Below are 17194 nucleotides of genomic sequence, written 5' to 3'. Positions count from 1 at the left end.
CGAACGTGAATGGACACCCGCCAAAATTGGCCAATGAAAGCATCCAGTTCCTCCAATATGCGGACGATATTGTAGTCTTAAGCCAAACACCGATAGGCCTCCAAAGAACAATATCCGAATTGACAGACTATTTCGATAGAGAAGGCCTGGAATTAAACACCAAAAAAACAAAAGTGGTGAGATTGGCGGGCACTAGCAGACGATCTTTCAAGTGGTACACAAAAGGCAAACATATTGAAGAAACAACTGCTTACAAATATCTGGGGGTCACAATAAGTAAAAATATGTCCCTTCTAGATCAAAAAAGAAACATTGCGGCAAAAGCACAATCATTGAGCTTTGCGTACAGAGTCCTCCAAAAGAAATTGCAATGCCCATCATACGACCACCTGCTAAAAGTAATGGCAGCCCAAGTTTTACCATCTCTCTCATATGGACTGGAAATATGGCATGGGAAAGAAGTAGCCATCCTAAATACCCTCCAGACAAAAATATACAAATCCGTGTTTCACCTTTACAAAGGATCATCTCCGGCACAAATAAGGCTGGAATTCGGCTTGCTAAATCAAATTTATCAAAGAAAAGCAGTCCTAGTGAAATGGTGCTGGAAATTGAGATCCGCGGAAATAGGATCTTTAAATAACTTATGTTGGCAAGAAATTAAAAAACAATATGACCAACAGGAACCCAACTCATGGGGCGATGATTTGTGAGCGTCACTAGAAACCCTCAAAATAGAGGAGATCTGGAATAGTCAACCAGAAGAATCATCCTTTAAGAAGATTTGCAAGCTAAATACAAAAGCTCTATCTTTGATAGAAGATAAAAAGACTTTGGCCAAACGGCGACATGCATGGACCATTTTAAACTCGTACCGACGATTAAATCCACAACCCTACCTCATGGCGCATTTCCGGCTATCCTTAAAAACAACATTTTTGGCCTTCAGAATGGGTAACCATTTCTCAAAAGACTTGATCCCGTCATGGAAGGACACACACCAGGGACCAAGATGTAGACTATGTGGTTACCACACGGAAACCTTGTGCCACCTCCTGTGTACATGTGAGTCCTCCAAAGAAAAGAGAAGAACTTTACTGAAACCAATTTTTAATATGTTACAGATCCGTACCTGCAGGCAAGCGGTTACCAGCTGGATGGGAGCAGGTTCAAACATCCTAATATGCCGCGGGGTAAAATTCATGAACTTTATAGAGACTCTGTTTCTAAAAGCAGAAACAGATTTAAAGACAGGGTCCGGAACATAGTGACTAATTAAGGAATGAGAAAAACATATTTTAAGCAAATGAATTTTTATATATTACTACTTTAACTGAAATTTGTACATGTATGCTTTATGGTTGTGACTAACCAAATAAAGTAAATTTTTGACTGACTGAGTAATATTGTGAATTATGCTCTCCCAGCCACGTTCTGTTGTTTTTTACGCATTACAGTTCTGTAATCCTCTGTTCAGCTCCGACTCTTACCTTGGCCTTCAAGGCAGTTTGCTCTGTGGTATTCACTTCATTCCATGTCGTTGCACAGGGTCCATTTCTACCATGTCCTTCCCAGTCCCTGCCCAATTTCTGTTGGAAGAACAGTTCAATGCTTTCCCATTTAGCCCCTGCCCAGACTCTCTAGCAAGGGCAGTTCCACACTGTTCAGTTTACTTTCTTTGGGCACAGACTGCTGCCCTCATGCTGTTATTTTAGAAATTGTCACTTCCTTTTACAGAACCCCACACATGGCACAGATTATTAAAACACTCCTTGACTTTCTTTTAGAATTCGCCATCTCCTTTTACAGAACCAGGTTTACTCTTGAAATTGTTGCATAAAATATGCTTCTTTTGGTGAAATATGTAAGTTAAACAGTATGACTAATTGGATACAGACGGCAGAGAGATATTGGCACAGACCATGCCTTCAGGCAGCTAGGAGTGGAAAGCAGCCAGAAAGTGCCATGAGCAAAGCAGCTCCCCCACCAACAATTGCACACCAAATACTAGCAACCAGCACCGCCCCCAAACACACACGCATTCCCAGAGCTGGTATGGCCACACTGATGGTCCAACACAAACTCTGCCCACACTTTCCGTTGTTCCCTTGACTCGAAAGTTAAACAAACAGGAAATGCAGGAAGACCTATTTTCCAAAATCAGAAACAACCTCCCACTCTCTCCCCTACTGCCCAGTAAGTACTGGATCTGCCAGCATGACCTGATTACTTTATTAAAGACATACATGCTGTATGGGGTTCTTGTAAATCACTATTAGTGTGGTTGGGGTTCTGAACGAAATCTGAACCAGCTCTTGGGCCTAGAGCTTCACCTGCCTTCAATCCAAGGGGCATATTTACAACAGAATTGAGAAGAGTGCAGTTAAGCAAACATTGCTAACACCACACTTCGCTATCCTGAAAACACAGGGATGTGCTGTATTCAAAAGAATGCGGTGCACCCCTGCATTTCCCCAGCGTTGGCGCTGAGTCCAGCCACTTAGTGCCAACGCAGGCACCCTTGCACCATAGTTCAAGGGTGTCTGCATTGAGGGAAATTATTGTTTATGTGCAGGAAGGTCTCCCTCCCTGCACATAGGCAATAACTATTGGCATTTTGAAACTTCTCTGTGTGCTGCTTAATGCAGCACACATAGAACTTGCAAAACATCATGTTTGTTTTTGATTGTTTATGTGCAGGAAGGGTCACCTTCCTGGATATGAACAATTGTAGGTAATTTACTGTTTCTATGTGTGCTGCCTTGGAAACAGCAAAAACGAGGAGAAATAAAGCATTTCTGCTCATTTCGCATGTTCAATACCAGGTTTTCCCTGGTCTTGATTTTGGTGCTGCCTCAAATTTACGCCTCCCTAGGGGGCAGCAACAAAATCCACGGGTGTTGCAGTGGAACGCCCACCGCAACACCCATTCTTCTCCCCTTTCACGCTAAGTGTAGTGTGAAAGGGGACCTTATTTACAAGGCAGTGTTAAGCACGTTAAGTGGCTTATCCCTGCCTTGTAAATAAGGCGAAGCCCCTATCGCCAACACACGTCACTAAAAGTGATGTTGCGTTGGCGATAGGGGCTTGTAAAATGCCCCAAAGTTGTTGTGACCACTTCAGTTGAGGGGGAAAAGGTCTCTTGTAAGTTAATTTCCATAGCTGAGCGCTGTCAGCTCTCTGTTTCAGTTTGTAATGCATGAAAAGTTTGTATACGTTATGTCATGATGCGGAGGTGAGGTTACTGCTCTGGTGATTGCTGGAGCCGGGGACCACGTTTGTGTGCAGTGTTTCTGCACAGCACTAGCAGGGCTGAACTTGGAATTCAAAGCAGCCCTGAGAATTTTCTTGGAACAGCAGGGTAAGCATTTACTGGCCCTGGGAGGCTGGAAATGCTTCCTTGCTGCTTTTCTTACTGTGGACTGATATTTCAGCACTGCTGCAAAACCGACCCCTACCTCTGGAAAACCGCCCCTACCCTTCCAGCCTCCCTGAGAAACGCCTGATTCCCATTACGGCCAGTTCAGTCCTGAGTAACAGCCTTTATGGTGAGGTGCTGACCCATGAGCTTGGCTCTTCTATCTCTGGGTGGCTACTGCATGCGCCCTACTGACAAAACACTTTCAACGCATCTTGGGTGGCTCAGTGAGTTCAAGCTTGTGGTGATCTTAAGGTCACAAGTTCCCTGGAGAGATAACTTAGCAGTCTTTCCTATTGAGCTAGGCAAACTAAGTGGAATAAATTGGGTAATGGGTAGCATATGTTATTTTTAGCTCTGAAAATCCTAGAAGTACAGCATAAAAAAGTTATTAGAAGAAGAGGCATTTAACAGAAGAAGTTGTACATGTCTGTGAGCGTGATTTATATATCTGGGTGTCTGCTTCATCTGATTCGTGGGCTACATTAATCCTTGGTGTACCTGCGTACTGTCTGTGAATTCACACTACATGTTAGTCTCTACTTTTCCTCTCCGTTGCCTTACACAGTCGGTGCATGTGTGTGTGTGTGTGTGCTTTATTCCCACTGTCAATGCACAGTATTTGTGGATGCTTTCTCATGTGTGCTCACACTGTCTGTGGGGGTTTGTTTTTCCAGCCTGTTGCTCATACAATCTGTGGATAAAAAAAATTGACTACGCCAATACATCTCGCATGGTCGACACCTATTGGCTTTGCCAATGCTTGTTTTAACTGAAAACTGATGCAACAGTGAGCAGTCTCATTGTACCTGTCTGCGGGTGTTGTAGTGTAATATGGTGATATAACCACAGCTACATTCTCTCTTCTTCCTTCTCCAGTGCTTCTTTGGCAGCCGGTCCTCATGCAGTGGTTCTTTGTGCCACCTGAGATCACGGCGCTCGAGGGCTCCTGCGTTGTGATCCCCTGCACGTTCACCGGTTCAATTGTTAGTTTGGACAGACCCCTGGCATTCACCTGGATCCTGTGGAGGTCTGGCCGGTTCCACGTGGTTCACAACAACAAGGATCTAACGAACGTGTTACCAGAGTATAAAGGACGCGCTCTTCTCGTTGGTGATTTGGAAGGTTATAATTGCACTCTACAGATAAACAGCGTGACTAAAAAAGATGTTTTTAGATATTATTACCCAAGAATCGAAGGGACGTACAACAACTACGTTTCCATTCAAGTCTCAGGTGAGTGTCTGTTCTGCAGCCGGCAATAGTGAAAACTGGAATGATTGAAACAGAAATTATGCAGTACTTGATCACTGGCTCAGATCATGGGACTGAGTCACAAAAAGGTGTAGATCGACACACGTGCACAGTAGCGTTCCTAGGATAGTGTGTGTCCTGCTGCAAGCAAGGAAAACAGTCCCTCATCCACTACTTGGGTAGGAAAAACAAGGTTCATTGGGGTTTACTGAGACCCTAAAGCCTTGGGCCCTGGTGCCACATGACCTGCAGAACAAGTAACAGCTGCGACTCTGCCCATACACATCCTTTTATGAATCCCAGGCAGATGTAAATGGAACTTTATCACCCGTAAACAAATTTAAGTCCTACATAGCTTTATAAACTTGGCCCCTTGTTGCTGCCTTCCAGTCAGCCTCGGTCCATGCAAGTAAGAGCCGTGGGGCCGGCTAAGGGAGGGTTTTCGACCGACGATGACCAGGGTTTTTTTGGGATTTTTTGCCCTGGTAATCGTCAGTCGGAATCCCCCCTCACCCAGCCCCACCGCTCTTACCTGTAGAGGCCGCGGCTAATTCACTAACAGCCACAACTGCACGATTTCGGAAGCACAAACTAGTATAGGGTCCGTGCAACTGATTTAGGGATGTTTGTGTTGAATCAGACAAAATATGTATTGTGGTGGAAATATTCCTTGCATGGGTGAAAGAGGTGTTTGAATTGTGTCTCCGCACAGACTAAAATCACACATGTGTGCTGAGGGCCTTTGACAATGTACTGAAATCCAGAACATTATTTTGTGGTCTGAAGGAGCACATCAAGTGCATGGCTCTTTTCATTGGTACTGACAAAGGTCCTTTCGCAGGACTAGGAAATACTGGCAGTAGTGGCAGCAGGTAGCTATAATAGCAGGTGTAGAAAGGCCCTTTTTGCAGAATCACCCCCCACTATCTACAGCCCCACTTTTTGCTAGGTGTACTGCTGGTTTACTGACTCTGAACACTGGGGCGCTGACGTACTGCATCCGGTGAATGTGCTCTCACCCTAATGTATCTGTGCAATTGACTATGACCTGATTGCCACATTTATCTTACCTGGAAGCCCATAGTATATACTACTCTGTGTATCCAGGGCCTGTAAGTTAAATCAACTAGTTGAAGCCACCACTACTGTGACAAAGTGAAAACCTGCCAGTGCAGCTTAGTAAGTAACTTTAGAACTACCAATTAGACATGCAAAACTAACCCCTTTGATAGGCCTAAACCTGTAGTGTCTTGACAGTTAGAGTTGACAGGACCCTTTTGGTTCATGATGGATTTCGTAGAACAGCAAAGTAAGTACCTCGGATTGATTGATAGAATTCATGATGTAGAACGTTCAGTCAACAGTTCATGCTCCGAGGCTGGCGAGGACGTTACTACTGGCAATGATATGGGGAATACATATCCCGAGGAATCAACAGTGCTCTCCCAGAGGGTTTGCAATAGTCCAGCAAACTACTAGTGTGTGCCACACATGCCTCAGTCGAAGTGAAGATTGACAGTTGGTGTATGTGGAGTCAAAGCGCCACTTCAGCAGGGGCCAAGCTTTCGAAGAAGACAAAGGCTTACAGACATATTTGTCTTTTAACGGCCAGAAACCTGCTAGTAAGACCCTAAAAGAGGGTCTGTGCACAACACATCACAGAACTATAAGCCATATGGAACGATAATACTAAAGGCAGGGACAACCAGGTACAGTGAAGCTCTAAAAGAAGTGATAGCCAGGTGCAAAAAAGCACTAACAGAAAGAATAGTCAAATAATCTGTTGAATCATTAGCCAAAATTCCACTTAAGAACTTTTTTTTTACAATTAATATTTCTTTCAAACAAAAGAGACTCCAATTTTACATATCTAATACTAATAAAGCCAGATACGTTGATTGTTGACACACTTTCATAACTTCCTTAAGCAATGGGAAGTTAAGTATGAATGAGGGTTATGGTGTGCAGGAAGTAAACTTAACGCCTGTGACTAGGTTTGGGGGTCATTTTGACAGAATCCTAAAAACATTTAGAGGTTTATTACGATGTGGTTCGGAGTTGCCTATGACTGACACCGTCTCAAACTCAGGATCAACCAACTTCCAGTCAGCGGTTCTGACCGCCTGATTACGATGCAACCAAACACTGTTCGGTTTGATACTCGCATGTCTCTATGGGAGCTTGTAATAGGGCCAAATGGGAGGAGGGGTGTTAAACCCTGCACCCTGTGGCAGGCATCCCATGGTGACTGCCACCCAGTGCATGGATTTACAGGCGGGCACCCTAGATACCCACATGGCTAACAACTGTAGGCCACGGAGGCAAGGGTGCCCTGCTAGGGGCCCCAAAAGTCACTTTTCAACAGCCTTTCCTTGTCAGAAAGGCTGGCACAGAGAGGCTGTGGGAAACCAACATTGTAATCCCTACATCCATAGGGGATTATTGTGCGGTTCCCGACTAGCCGAAAGACTCAGAGAGCCGGAACTACGTCAGAATGGCCGACCGGTACACACTCTGACTGCCGACATCTGAATTTGGCAGTCAGGCCGCAAACCAACAGTGTCAGTCAGAAAGCCTTCGAATTGTCGGAAAGCTTCCTACTAGCGGTTGGAGTTTTTGCGACAGACATTGTAATCATCCCCTAAGTGACACTTGCATGCTGATTTCTTTAGTAATTTAAGATGCCTAGTGGCAATACTTTAACAAGGGTAATTAACTTCAATCTATATTCCATTAAGAGCACAAAGGGGTAGAGTGGGGTTCGAGGCTTGATGCCGTGGTGAAATGGGCACACTTTGCTGAGGCTCTGGAGGAGATTCTGGGCCCTGGGATTGAACAAACAAATAAATAAGCATGGGCGGATTTTGCGAATTGGCAATCCGCGAAATTGCGTATTTACGGATTCGCAATCCGCAAAATCCTCGAACTCTCGCGAATTTTGCGGATTCCTTCTTTTTTGTGTTCGCAAGTGTTTCTGCCATTTCGCAAGGGTTTTTTACCAGTTCGCAAACGCGAACTTACTTGTCCGGTAGCAATGGTCGCGACCATGTTGTTTCTACGTCTGGTTCTTCACAGCACCCTCTGTTTCACCACTGCCTCCCTCTGTTTCACCACTGCCACCCTCTGGCTCACCCATGCCACCCTCTGGCTCACCCATGCCACCCTCTAGTTCATCACTGTAGATTATGGGGGGGAAAGCACACCTGCCCTGCCTCAACTGACATGAATGAATTAGGGGCTGATTAATGTGTCACTTAATTTGAACTTCCAGGCTGGCACCTGCTTCCTTATCTGTAATTGCTTTCTGTTGCAGTGTAATTTTTTTAACAGGACCTTTGTTGTATACTTGTAGCTATTCTCTGAGCCTGCTGTGAGGGTCAGAGCAGGGTCATAGAATAGTTGCAAGTAGGCAACTGAACTCTGAAGGGGCCCCTCAGGAAGCACTACAGGGAATGGTTACTAATGATAAGATTGAACTTTTGCACCTGCTGAGTGCTTTCAGTTTTGCAAAAATCCAAATATCCAGCAGCATCCACAAAAAGTAATCCTTCCAGGCACTACAGGGAATGGTTACTAATGATAAGATTGAACTTTTGCACCTGCTGAGTGCTTTCAGTTTTGCAAAAATCCAAATATCCAGCAGCATCCACAAAAAGTAATCCTTCCAGGTCAAGATCCAAATCAAAGTGACCAGCACATAAAGAAAGCACTGGGAGGAGCCTGCTGGACAGGAACAGGAACTTGGAGACTGTGGGGCACTTCCTTCCTCCCCCCCCCCAAATGGACTCCTTGCAAAAATAAAGTGCAGGCAAATGACAACCTGAGGAGTTATTCTGATAAAAATCATAATTTTCAAGGTTTATGCTGCCTGCTGGTGGATTTCTTGTGCGAAATTGCAAATTTTGCAATCTCGCAATTGCGAGATTGTCGCTGCCCGCCGCATCTACGTGTTCGCAAGTGTTTACTCCCGCGAAATTGTATAGTATTCTAGTTGGCAAGTGCGACCAAGCAAAAAATCCGCTTCGCACGGATTTACGAATTTTCGGCAAGTTCGCGAGAGTTCGCGGATTGCTAATTTGCCGAAAATCCGCAAAATCCGCGAGCGGAACGGATTTTACGCCCATGCTTACAAATATACATAAGTCAATTGGTGGCTGCCACCACAGACACTTACAGTCATGGGATCCCGCTGCCGTAACTGCTGAATGCAGACCTCACAAAGCCCAAGGTGGAGCAGCCTGGCCTGCCTGACCTCCCACACATCCACAGGCAGAAAGTGGAAATCTCCTGGACTAAGTAATATGACATCTCCTGGGCCAGAGGACCTAATGTGAGGGGTTGTGAAGTGAGGGGTTGTGACACACCCATCCACACTGATTGGCACACCATCATAACCTCGATGTAGGGGGACCTCGAATTGCCTTACCTAAAATGGGCTCTGTGATGCTGCCCGCTCTCTCTTGTTTGTTTGGAAGGGACAGTCTTGCTGTCCCGTGGAGCATCACTGCCCCATACTGTCTGCAACTATTCTTCAGACTGAGGAGGTCATTTGCAGCACTCATCCTCCATATCAGCACACAACAAGGGAGTCACCGGGATTCCACCCAACCCATAAACACAAAAAGAAGACTTCAATCAAGGATTACCGGTGGCCATGTTGGAACTGGTTCAGACCACTGATATTGTTACTGGCACAAAGATCAAAGCTCCAAGTGGCCTCTACCTCCTCACCTATCTCATGTGTTGTCACTTTGCCTTTAAGACATTGCTGTCCCAGAAGTGTGATTGACAACCATTGTGGTCTCCACATAAGTTTTTTCTTGGCGCAGTGGCTGAAGTGCTGACCCATTACTGACTGTCTCTTTTCGCATACGGTGATGCCTACTCCTCTACCTTGAGACTACCCACAAACACATGGCTTGTAGTAAACAATCTAAACTCTGTATGACCTTGCAGACCTGGCTCACAGTAGGGGTCCACTGCATTAAACTCCTGCCATCCCTAGCCTTGTTTCTAACTCCCTAGGCACCCCCTGCTTCCTCTTGATGCCCACACACATGTCGTAGGTTAAATATGTGCTGCAACTTGACTTCTCGAGGCAATAGCCAATTCCCCCAGAACAAATCACCAAAAGAACTATTGCCGAAGCCTCAGAAATCCAGGATACAGTGATGGCCACCCTTATGAAAGAATTGACAGATATTAAGCTCTCAATAGGCACCATCAACCTGGCGGTGCTCGACATCAGTAGTCCAATCCCTACAGTGAGACAAAACCAATTTTCAGACACAGGTGGCATCTCTGGAACGCAGACTGGGGGAGACTGAATACCGTCTAAACGTGCAACACAGCTGTGGGCCTGACCTTTGGAGGCTACATAAGAAAGTTGGGGACTTCTTGGAGGACTACAGCAGGAGGGACAATGTGGGCAGACCTGGAATCTCAAAACAGGCAGAGAAGGATGACATGCACCTCTTTTTGAGTACTCAGATTCCCATATTGTTGAATATAATTTTTGGCTCGACACTGGAGTTCCAACGCATACTTGGAGGACAATCCCCCACGTTACAGACTATTTTACTGTGTCAGACACCAACAGGCCCGCAGAATCATCAAGATAGCGATAACTCATTGTCCATACCAGTTTCAGAACACCCAAGTCTATTTTTCAGCAAATTTCTATGCTGATATGAAAGCCAAAGAAAAATGCTTCCTGGCTCTGTGACAACAACTCTGTAAGTAGGAAATCAAATACGGTTTGCTTGTACTGGCTAAGATGGTAATTACTTTTCAGGGTTGCCCACGGAATATGATGAACCATAGGACCTGGAGAGGTTTCTCAATGAAATGGAGGCTATTGAAATGGAGGTGGCACCCTCAACATAGGAACTTAGGACTGTCTCACTGAAGAAGTCGGACATCCCACCCTATTCAGGCCGTGAGAAGGGCCTTCGGTGGGAGACAGTGACAATCAAGTGGACACAAGGTGGAAACCGCAACACTGGACACAAACTAGACCCAGAGACAAATTGAGATCCCCTATTAAGATGTGACTTACCTCCTCCACTGAGAGGACCATCCACCTTGTTTTGCACCCCCTTCTGTCTCGCTAATTTTGATATGCTATTTCTACCACCCCCAGAAGCTTTGCTACTGTGGAATCTGCTCTAACCCGCATTAGACGGTAGAGATCACCTCTATGTCTGACACCCTCTCTCTTTGGAGAGCAGGTAGGATCTGGACATGGTGCGGGGAGATAAAGTGGGGAAAGCAGGTTGTACATGGGAGGGGTCTCAATAATTGATCTTAATGACTTCCCATCCTAATTGATGTTCCAATGTAGCCCATTCAGGGGCAGGCTGACAGGGCGTATGGGCCCTTGGCAGAGGCTGTGGTAGAATCACACTCCCCCACCTCCCACATGTGGGGTGAACCTTCTGACCCATACCACTAAATACTTAAGGCTGGTAAAGTTACTCTTGTCTTTCAATTGTTACCAAATAGGCATCAAGCATCCCCATCCTTTTGGTTAGGCACCTAACCCACACCAGCCTACAGTTGCAGCAGGCAGACTAGCTACTTTTGTCAGTAGCCACCCTTGAGAATATCTCCACCATACCACTGCTCCCTTAATGCTGCTCCTGCTGGGCTCATAGGTCATTTGCTGTGGTCACATTTCTCTGTCATTCTTTAGTTCCCACGCCCTACTCCCGCGTACAGTTTACTCCCTGCATATCTCTCAACTTTGGTCTATTTCCCACGGAAACAATGATCAGTGAGACATTGAAATTTCGAGATCTACCATTACAAAGTTGAAAGAGACATCAACGACTTAACATATTACATAATGTATAAACAAAAAATGCTCAGCTTTCTGGGTTGCCTTCGACCTGACATTGCCCTCCTCAGGAGACACATCTGGCACCTGTGGAAAAAGTGAAAAAGCACTACATGCTAACTTTACCTCCACGCCTACAAAGTCCACGTGATGGTACTTCATCAACGCCCTGGAAGAAGGGTGTGGTGATTTTACTGCTTAAATCTCTTCTAGTAAGTGTCAGACCAAGAAGGCAGCTACATATTTGCCACCCTCAGCATATGCAAAACATACATAATTGTGAGTTCTCTATATGTCCATTTGAATGATAAATCTGACTTCCTGCCCAAATTGAACAGACTTCTTGCCTCCTTCAGCAAGATGAAAATCATACTAGGAGGAGATTAGAATGTCACCATCGACACCATCCTGGACAGACCAGAGAAAACAGATCACCTACAACAATCAAGACCGAAACAAACTACGAGATCTAATTTCAGATAATTCCTCGATGGAACCATGGCCGGGATTATACTTTTACTTAATTTCTCCAGAATGTCAATACTCTGAGTGATTATTTTTTAACAAGTCCCAATATAGCAAGGCACCTCCTCTCTGCACTCATAATCCCTAACAGGACCTCGCACCATGACCTCATTATACTTCAAATAGGTCTAGGGACTGATTCCATCTGTGAACACCTTGTGGCGCATGAACATCTCCAAATACAAGGACCCTAATGATAAAGTCCATCTACACTGATGTGTAGGACAATTCCTCCTTGACAATGAAGGCTCAGTGTCTTTGCCACAGACCCTATGGGGTGCAAGGAAGGCATATTAAAGGGGGCTCTAATGAAAAATGTGGGGCAGGCAAAGAGGAAAAGGCATACTGATACTGGAGTCGCTAGCACCAGAACTGACTTCTGCATACTCTGAAAGTCCTACACCAACACTACTACAAAGCTTATTTTAAGTAAAAATGGTATTGAATGAAATACAAATGGCAGCGGTGGACACATCATTGTTTCACTTTTGTCAATAACAGCCCAAATGTAGAGAAAAAATGGACAGGCTATTAGCTGCTCAACTTTGTCAAATAAAGGTCAGTACAACTATAATAGTGATACATGACAAGAGGAGGAGCTCACTGACTAACCCGGTGGATGTGTTGGCTAAAATCTAATCTTTCTATGAACCCCTATATACTACAGATGGACACCTAGATGACACTGCAGAAACGGAGAGTTTCCGCTTCCTACCTGTCCCCACATTGTCAGTAGACCAATTGAAAAGCCCAGAAGAACCAATTACTGAGCAGGAGATTGCTGAGGCTATTTATGACAGAACCCCCTCAGAGTTTTATAAATTCACTAAACAGCAGACAGTTCAGCTACTGTCTTCCATGTTTCATGAAGCCCTGGAGAAGGGTTACCTGAGGGACGATTTTACCAGAGCCACAATATCTCTGATTTCCAAACCAGGAAGGGATGCCCGGGATTGTTCTAATTGCAGGCCCATTTCGCTTATTAACACTGATATTAAGATCATGGAAAAGGTCCTGACTAATCGCCGGAAAATGGTCATCCCTCGATTAGTCCACTCTGCTCAGGTAGGGTTTACACCAGGTTGCTCCGTACCCTTTTGTATGTTCTATGGCAAGAGTGAGATGATCATTATAACAGGCCCTTTTCTCGCTAGATGCCGAAAAGGCCTTTAACAGGGTGCAATGGGAACATATATTCAGAACTCTGGAAAGTATAGTCATCGGGCCCAATTTACTCACTTTGGAAAAAAACATGTACTGCATTCCCACTGTGTCAGTTACTAGGAAAGAACATACATACCCTTACTATCCATTTTGATGCAGTACAAGACAAGGCTGTTTCCTTGCCCCACTGCTCTTCATATTAGCCCGGGAACCTTTGCCCATCACTATACATCAGGCAGACAGTATCATGGGGTACTGACATCATCGGGGAAACTCAAGAAGTTTTACTATGCAGATGAAATCTTGCTCATTGTATGCTTGCCTTCTCGAATCAGTAACTGCTCTGATGGCCTTAATCGATCTTTTCTCTGCCTATAAAATAAATTTGTCAAAATGTGAAGTCATGCTACTCACCACCTCCACCATGCGAGCTTCAATAGGCTCCCTATCCTTTTGCTGGAAAACTGAAAACCTGAGCTACCTTGGCATAATCCTCAATAGTGCCCTACAGGGAGTGGACCTTGACAACATCCTCCTTTTGATGGACAAAATGAAGATGGATTTATAGAAATAGACCTATGTGACCCTTTCAGGAAAGGTACAGGTAATTAAAAGGTATATAAATCTCCTCTTCAATTATATTTTTGGGATGCGGCCACAATTCTGATCTGTCACATATTGCTGAATGAGATACATAAATTGACTTTGTCTAAAATTTTATGCAGCATATGGTCAGTCAGAAAAACATTGGGGAGTTAACTAGCTTTCTAACTGGCCCTGAACACACAATTATCTCATTAATAATGACTTTAAAATGAATAAACAAAAGAAAACAAAGAGTTCATCTCCAGGGCAGGGTCAGTACCACGGAAGTGGCTATTATGCAGTAGTGCTTATAGCGAAATTGGGCTGCATCAACAATTACGAACTTATCCCTTTCAGTGTGTTAAGAATCTTAATATAAAATCTTAGCTCTGATGAATGCCATGAGTGGTCTTGTTAGTTCCAGTTTAGCTGAATTAAATATAGCCCTATCCATTAATCTGAAGCATCAGTCTCAACAAAAATATAATTTTCTATAGTGAGATGCTTTCAGCACCAGGGCTGATCAAAGAGCCTGTTTCAGGGGGAAATGAATTCAAAGACTCTCGGATCAGGATAGCGTTTTTGAGAGGTTTCCTTGAGATTCAGTTAAGAGTGCCACAAGGCTCACATATATTTGACAACCCTTCTGAAGGATCCTGTTTGACCTAGTTAAGGAATCACAGGAGCCTGCAAAGCAGACACCAAAATACATCTATCTAATACCCTAGCGGTGCATTCATAAGCACAAAAATAATGACAGTGTGTCTCCCTCATCCACACTACTGATGAAGTACATTTGCAACTAGTATTAAAGCTCTGACCCAAGGGAAGTATCGCTGTGAAATGATATCTCAGACTAGGACAAGACAAATACCCGTATGTCACAGCATCATCTCTTCTTATTACATGCTGCCCAGAATCTATACAGCTACATCTGATCTTGTAAAGTAAATATTTTTCCTCTGCACCAGAGCTTCATTTTCGATTGACCAACAAAACCATATATGACGTACATCTTTCCTTAAAAGGTGTGTAAGTTTGTGGTCCCCAAGGTGCTTATACAAAAAACTAGGTCTTCAGCTTCTTGCAGAACTCAGGAAGTGAGGAGGAGGCTCTGATGTGCTGAGGGAGGTCATTCCATGTCTTGGGTGCCATATAGGTGAATAAGTAACCTCCAGTTTTGCTATTGCGAATGCAGCAAATGTGTACGAGTGAGAGTGAGGTAGGTTAGTGAAAGTGTGGTAGGTTAGTGAAAGTGTATGTGGCTGTTCAGGTATTGTGGTCCTATGTTGTGTAGGACTTTGTATGTGTGCGTGACAAGTTTGAATTGGCTGCCCTAATGAATGGGGAACCAGTGAAGCTTCATGAGGTGCATTGTGATGTGGATGTGGTGTGGGAGGTCGAGTATGAGCCTTGCAGTGGTATTATAGAGACTCTGGAGTCTATTTAGGAGTTTTTGGGAGATTCCAGTGTAAAGAGTGTTGCCGTAGTCTAGCCTGCTGGTGAAGAGTGCTTGTGTGATGGTCTGTCCGGTGTTCTGAGGCAACTATTTGAAGATTTTTCACAGCATGGGTTGACTTGAGCCATCATGTTGAGCTTGTCTTCTAGGATTATACCCAGATTTCTTGTGTAGTCTATGGGTGTGGGTGTTGGTCCTAGCTCCGTCAGCCATTAGGTGGAGTCCCATGGGGAGGTCTTGTTGCGAAAGACCAGTTTTCAACCTTGTCGGAGTAGAGCTGCAGGCAGTTTGTTTGCATCCAGTCTGCTATCTTGGTCCTGCACTTGGTGCTAGGGGTGGTTGTTTTCTCAGTCAGGGAGAGGATGAGTTGGGTGTCATCGACGGATGTTTTATGATTGGATGAGGTTGGCGAGGGGTCTCATTTATACGTAGAAAAGGGAGCCACTGAGGGACGATCCCTGTGGGACTGGGCATATCAATTTCTTGGTCTCCAATGTGAAGGGTTGCAGCCTGACTGTTTGAGTTCTTCCTAAGAGGAAGAAACAGATCCATTTGAGAGTGTATCCTTGTATGCCAATCTCGTGGAGTCTTCTGATGAGGATGGTATGGGAGGTCAAGCAGGATGAGGGTCGCTGTTTCCTCTCAGTCCAGGATGATTTGAATGTCATTGGTTGTCACAATGAGTGCTGTTTCGGTGCTGTGTTTCTTTCTGAGTCCTGATTGAGTGCTATCTAGAAGGTGGTGAAGTTAGAGGTGGGTTGTGAGTTGCTTGTTGATTGCCTTCTCAATCACTTTGGTTGGATAGGGAAGCAGGGAGATGGGTTGGAAGTTGCTTAGTTGATACGGGTCAGCTGATGGCTTCTTGAAGAGAGCATTAATTTCTGCAAGTTTCCATTCATCCAGGAAAATGGTGGACATGATGGAGGTGTTGATGATGTGGGTCAGGGTGTTACTGATTGGTGATGTTTCCACATTGTAGATGTGGTGGTGGCATAGGTCCATTGGAGCCCCTGAGTGGGTGGTCGGCAAGATTTCCGCTGTGTTGTGTCTCGTGAGTGTTGTTTTTTCGGTCAGGTGGCCGTCAAGGTTGATGGTAGGCAGGTTAGCAATGAGGTCTCTGGGGTTGGGCTGGTGTGCAAAGTTGCTCTAGATATTTGCGATTTTGCTGTGGAAGAAGTTTAATGGGTTGTTGCAGAGTTGCTGGGAGGCAGAAATGCTGGTGACAGTGATTGAGGATGAGGTGAAATCTGTAACAATTGAGAAGATCTAGATGTTGGAGCTCCTTTCAATGCATTCCACTGGTGCTTTTTTCTTGGTGTCTCTTATTTACTGGTGATAGAGTCCAGCTTTGCAGGTAGTTATGTCAGTGGTGTCATGGCTGGCTCTTCATTTCCTTTCTAGCTATTAACAGTGTTTTTTGGTGTCTTCTATGTATCAGCTGGCCTGCTTTTCTGATCTACTATGCTTTTTGGGTTTGATGAGTGCAAGGGATTCCACGCAGTTCTTGATCCAGATGTTGAAGCTGTTGAGGTCCTTGTCGAAGGTGTCTGTGGTGCTAGGTTCATCTGTGCTGAGGGTGCTCATCAAGTCAGCTCCTGTGATCTTGCCTCAGCTGTGGCTTGAAAACTGAACCTGGTAGGGGTGTTGACTTGAAGTGTATTGATTTTGAAGTGGATAATGGAGTGGTTGGTCCATATGAGCATTGTGGTGGAGCTGAATTGGGTGCAGTCACTTGTGTAAAAGTTGGGGTCCAGTGTATGTCCTGCGGTGTGTGTTGGTTCTGGAACGAGCTGAGTGAGTCCGATGTTGCTCATGCTTTTCAGAGGTTGTTTCAGTCATCCAGATGAAAGTTGAGGTGACAGTGCAGAATGTAGGCTCTGCAGTCTAAGGTAAGCGGAGCGATGAAATTGGTGATCAGTGTGGTCCGTGTGGTCGGTGGGTCCATTCAGGC

The 17194-nt window shown here is 44.9% G+C and overlaps 1 protein-coding gene across 2 annotated transcripts in view; it reads left to right on the top strand.

Moving 5' to 3' along the window:
* LOC144770707 (B-cell receptor CD22-like) overlaps nucleotides 1-17194 on the top strand; it is a 255878-nt gene that overhangs the window by 63634 nt on the left and 175050 nt on the right. For both annotated transcript variants that reach the window (XM_078655435.1, XM_078655433.1), the window contains exon 3: nucleotides 4298-4654. In XM_078655435.1, coding sequence (XP_078511561.1) covers nucleotides 4298-4654 — 357 coding nt within the window. The remainder of the gene's footprint in view (nucleotides 1-4297; nucleotides 4655-17194) is intronic.

Source organism: Lissotriton helveticus, chromosome 7, assembly GCF_964261635.1.
Source record: "Lissotriton helveticus chromosome 7, aLisHel1.1, whole genome shotgun sequence".
Taxonomy (NCBI): domain Eukaryota; kingdom Metazoa; phylum Chordata; class Amphibia; order Caudata; family Salamandridae; genus Lissotriton; species Lissotriton helveticus.
This window is presented reverse-complemented; position numbering and strand designations above follow the sequence as displayed.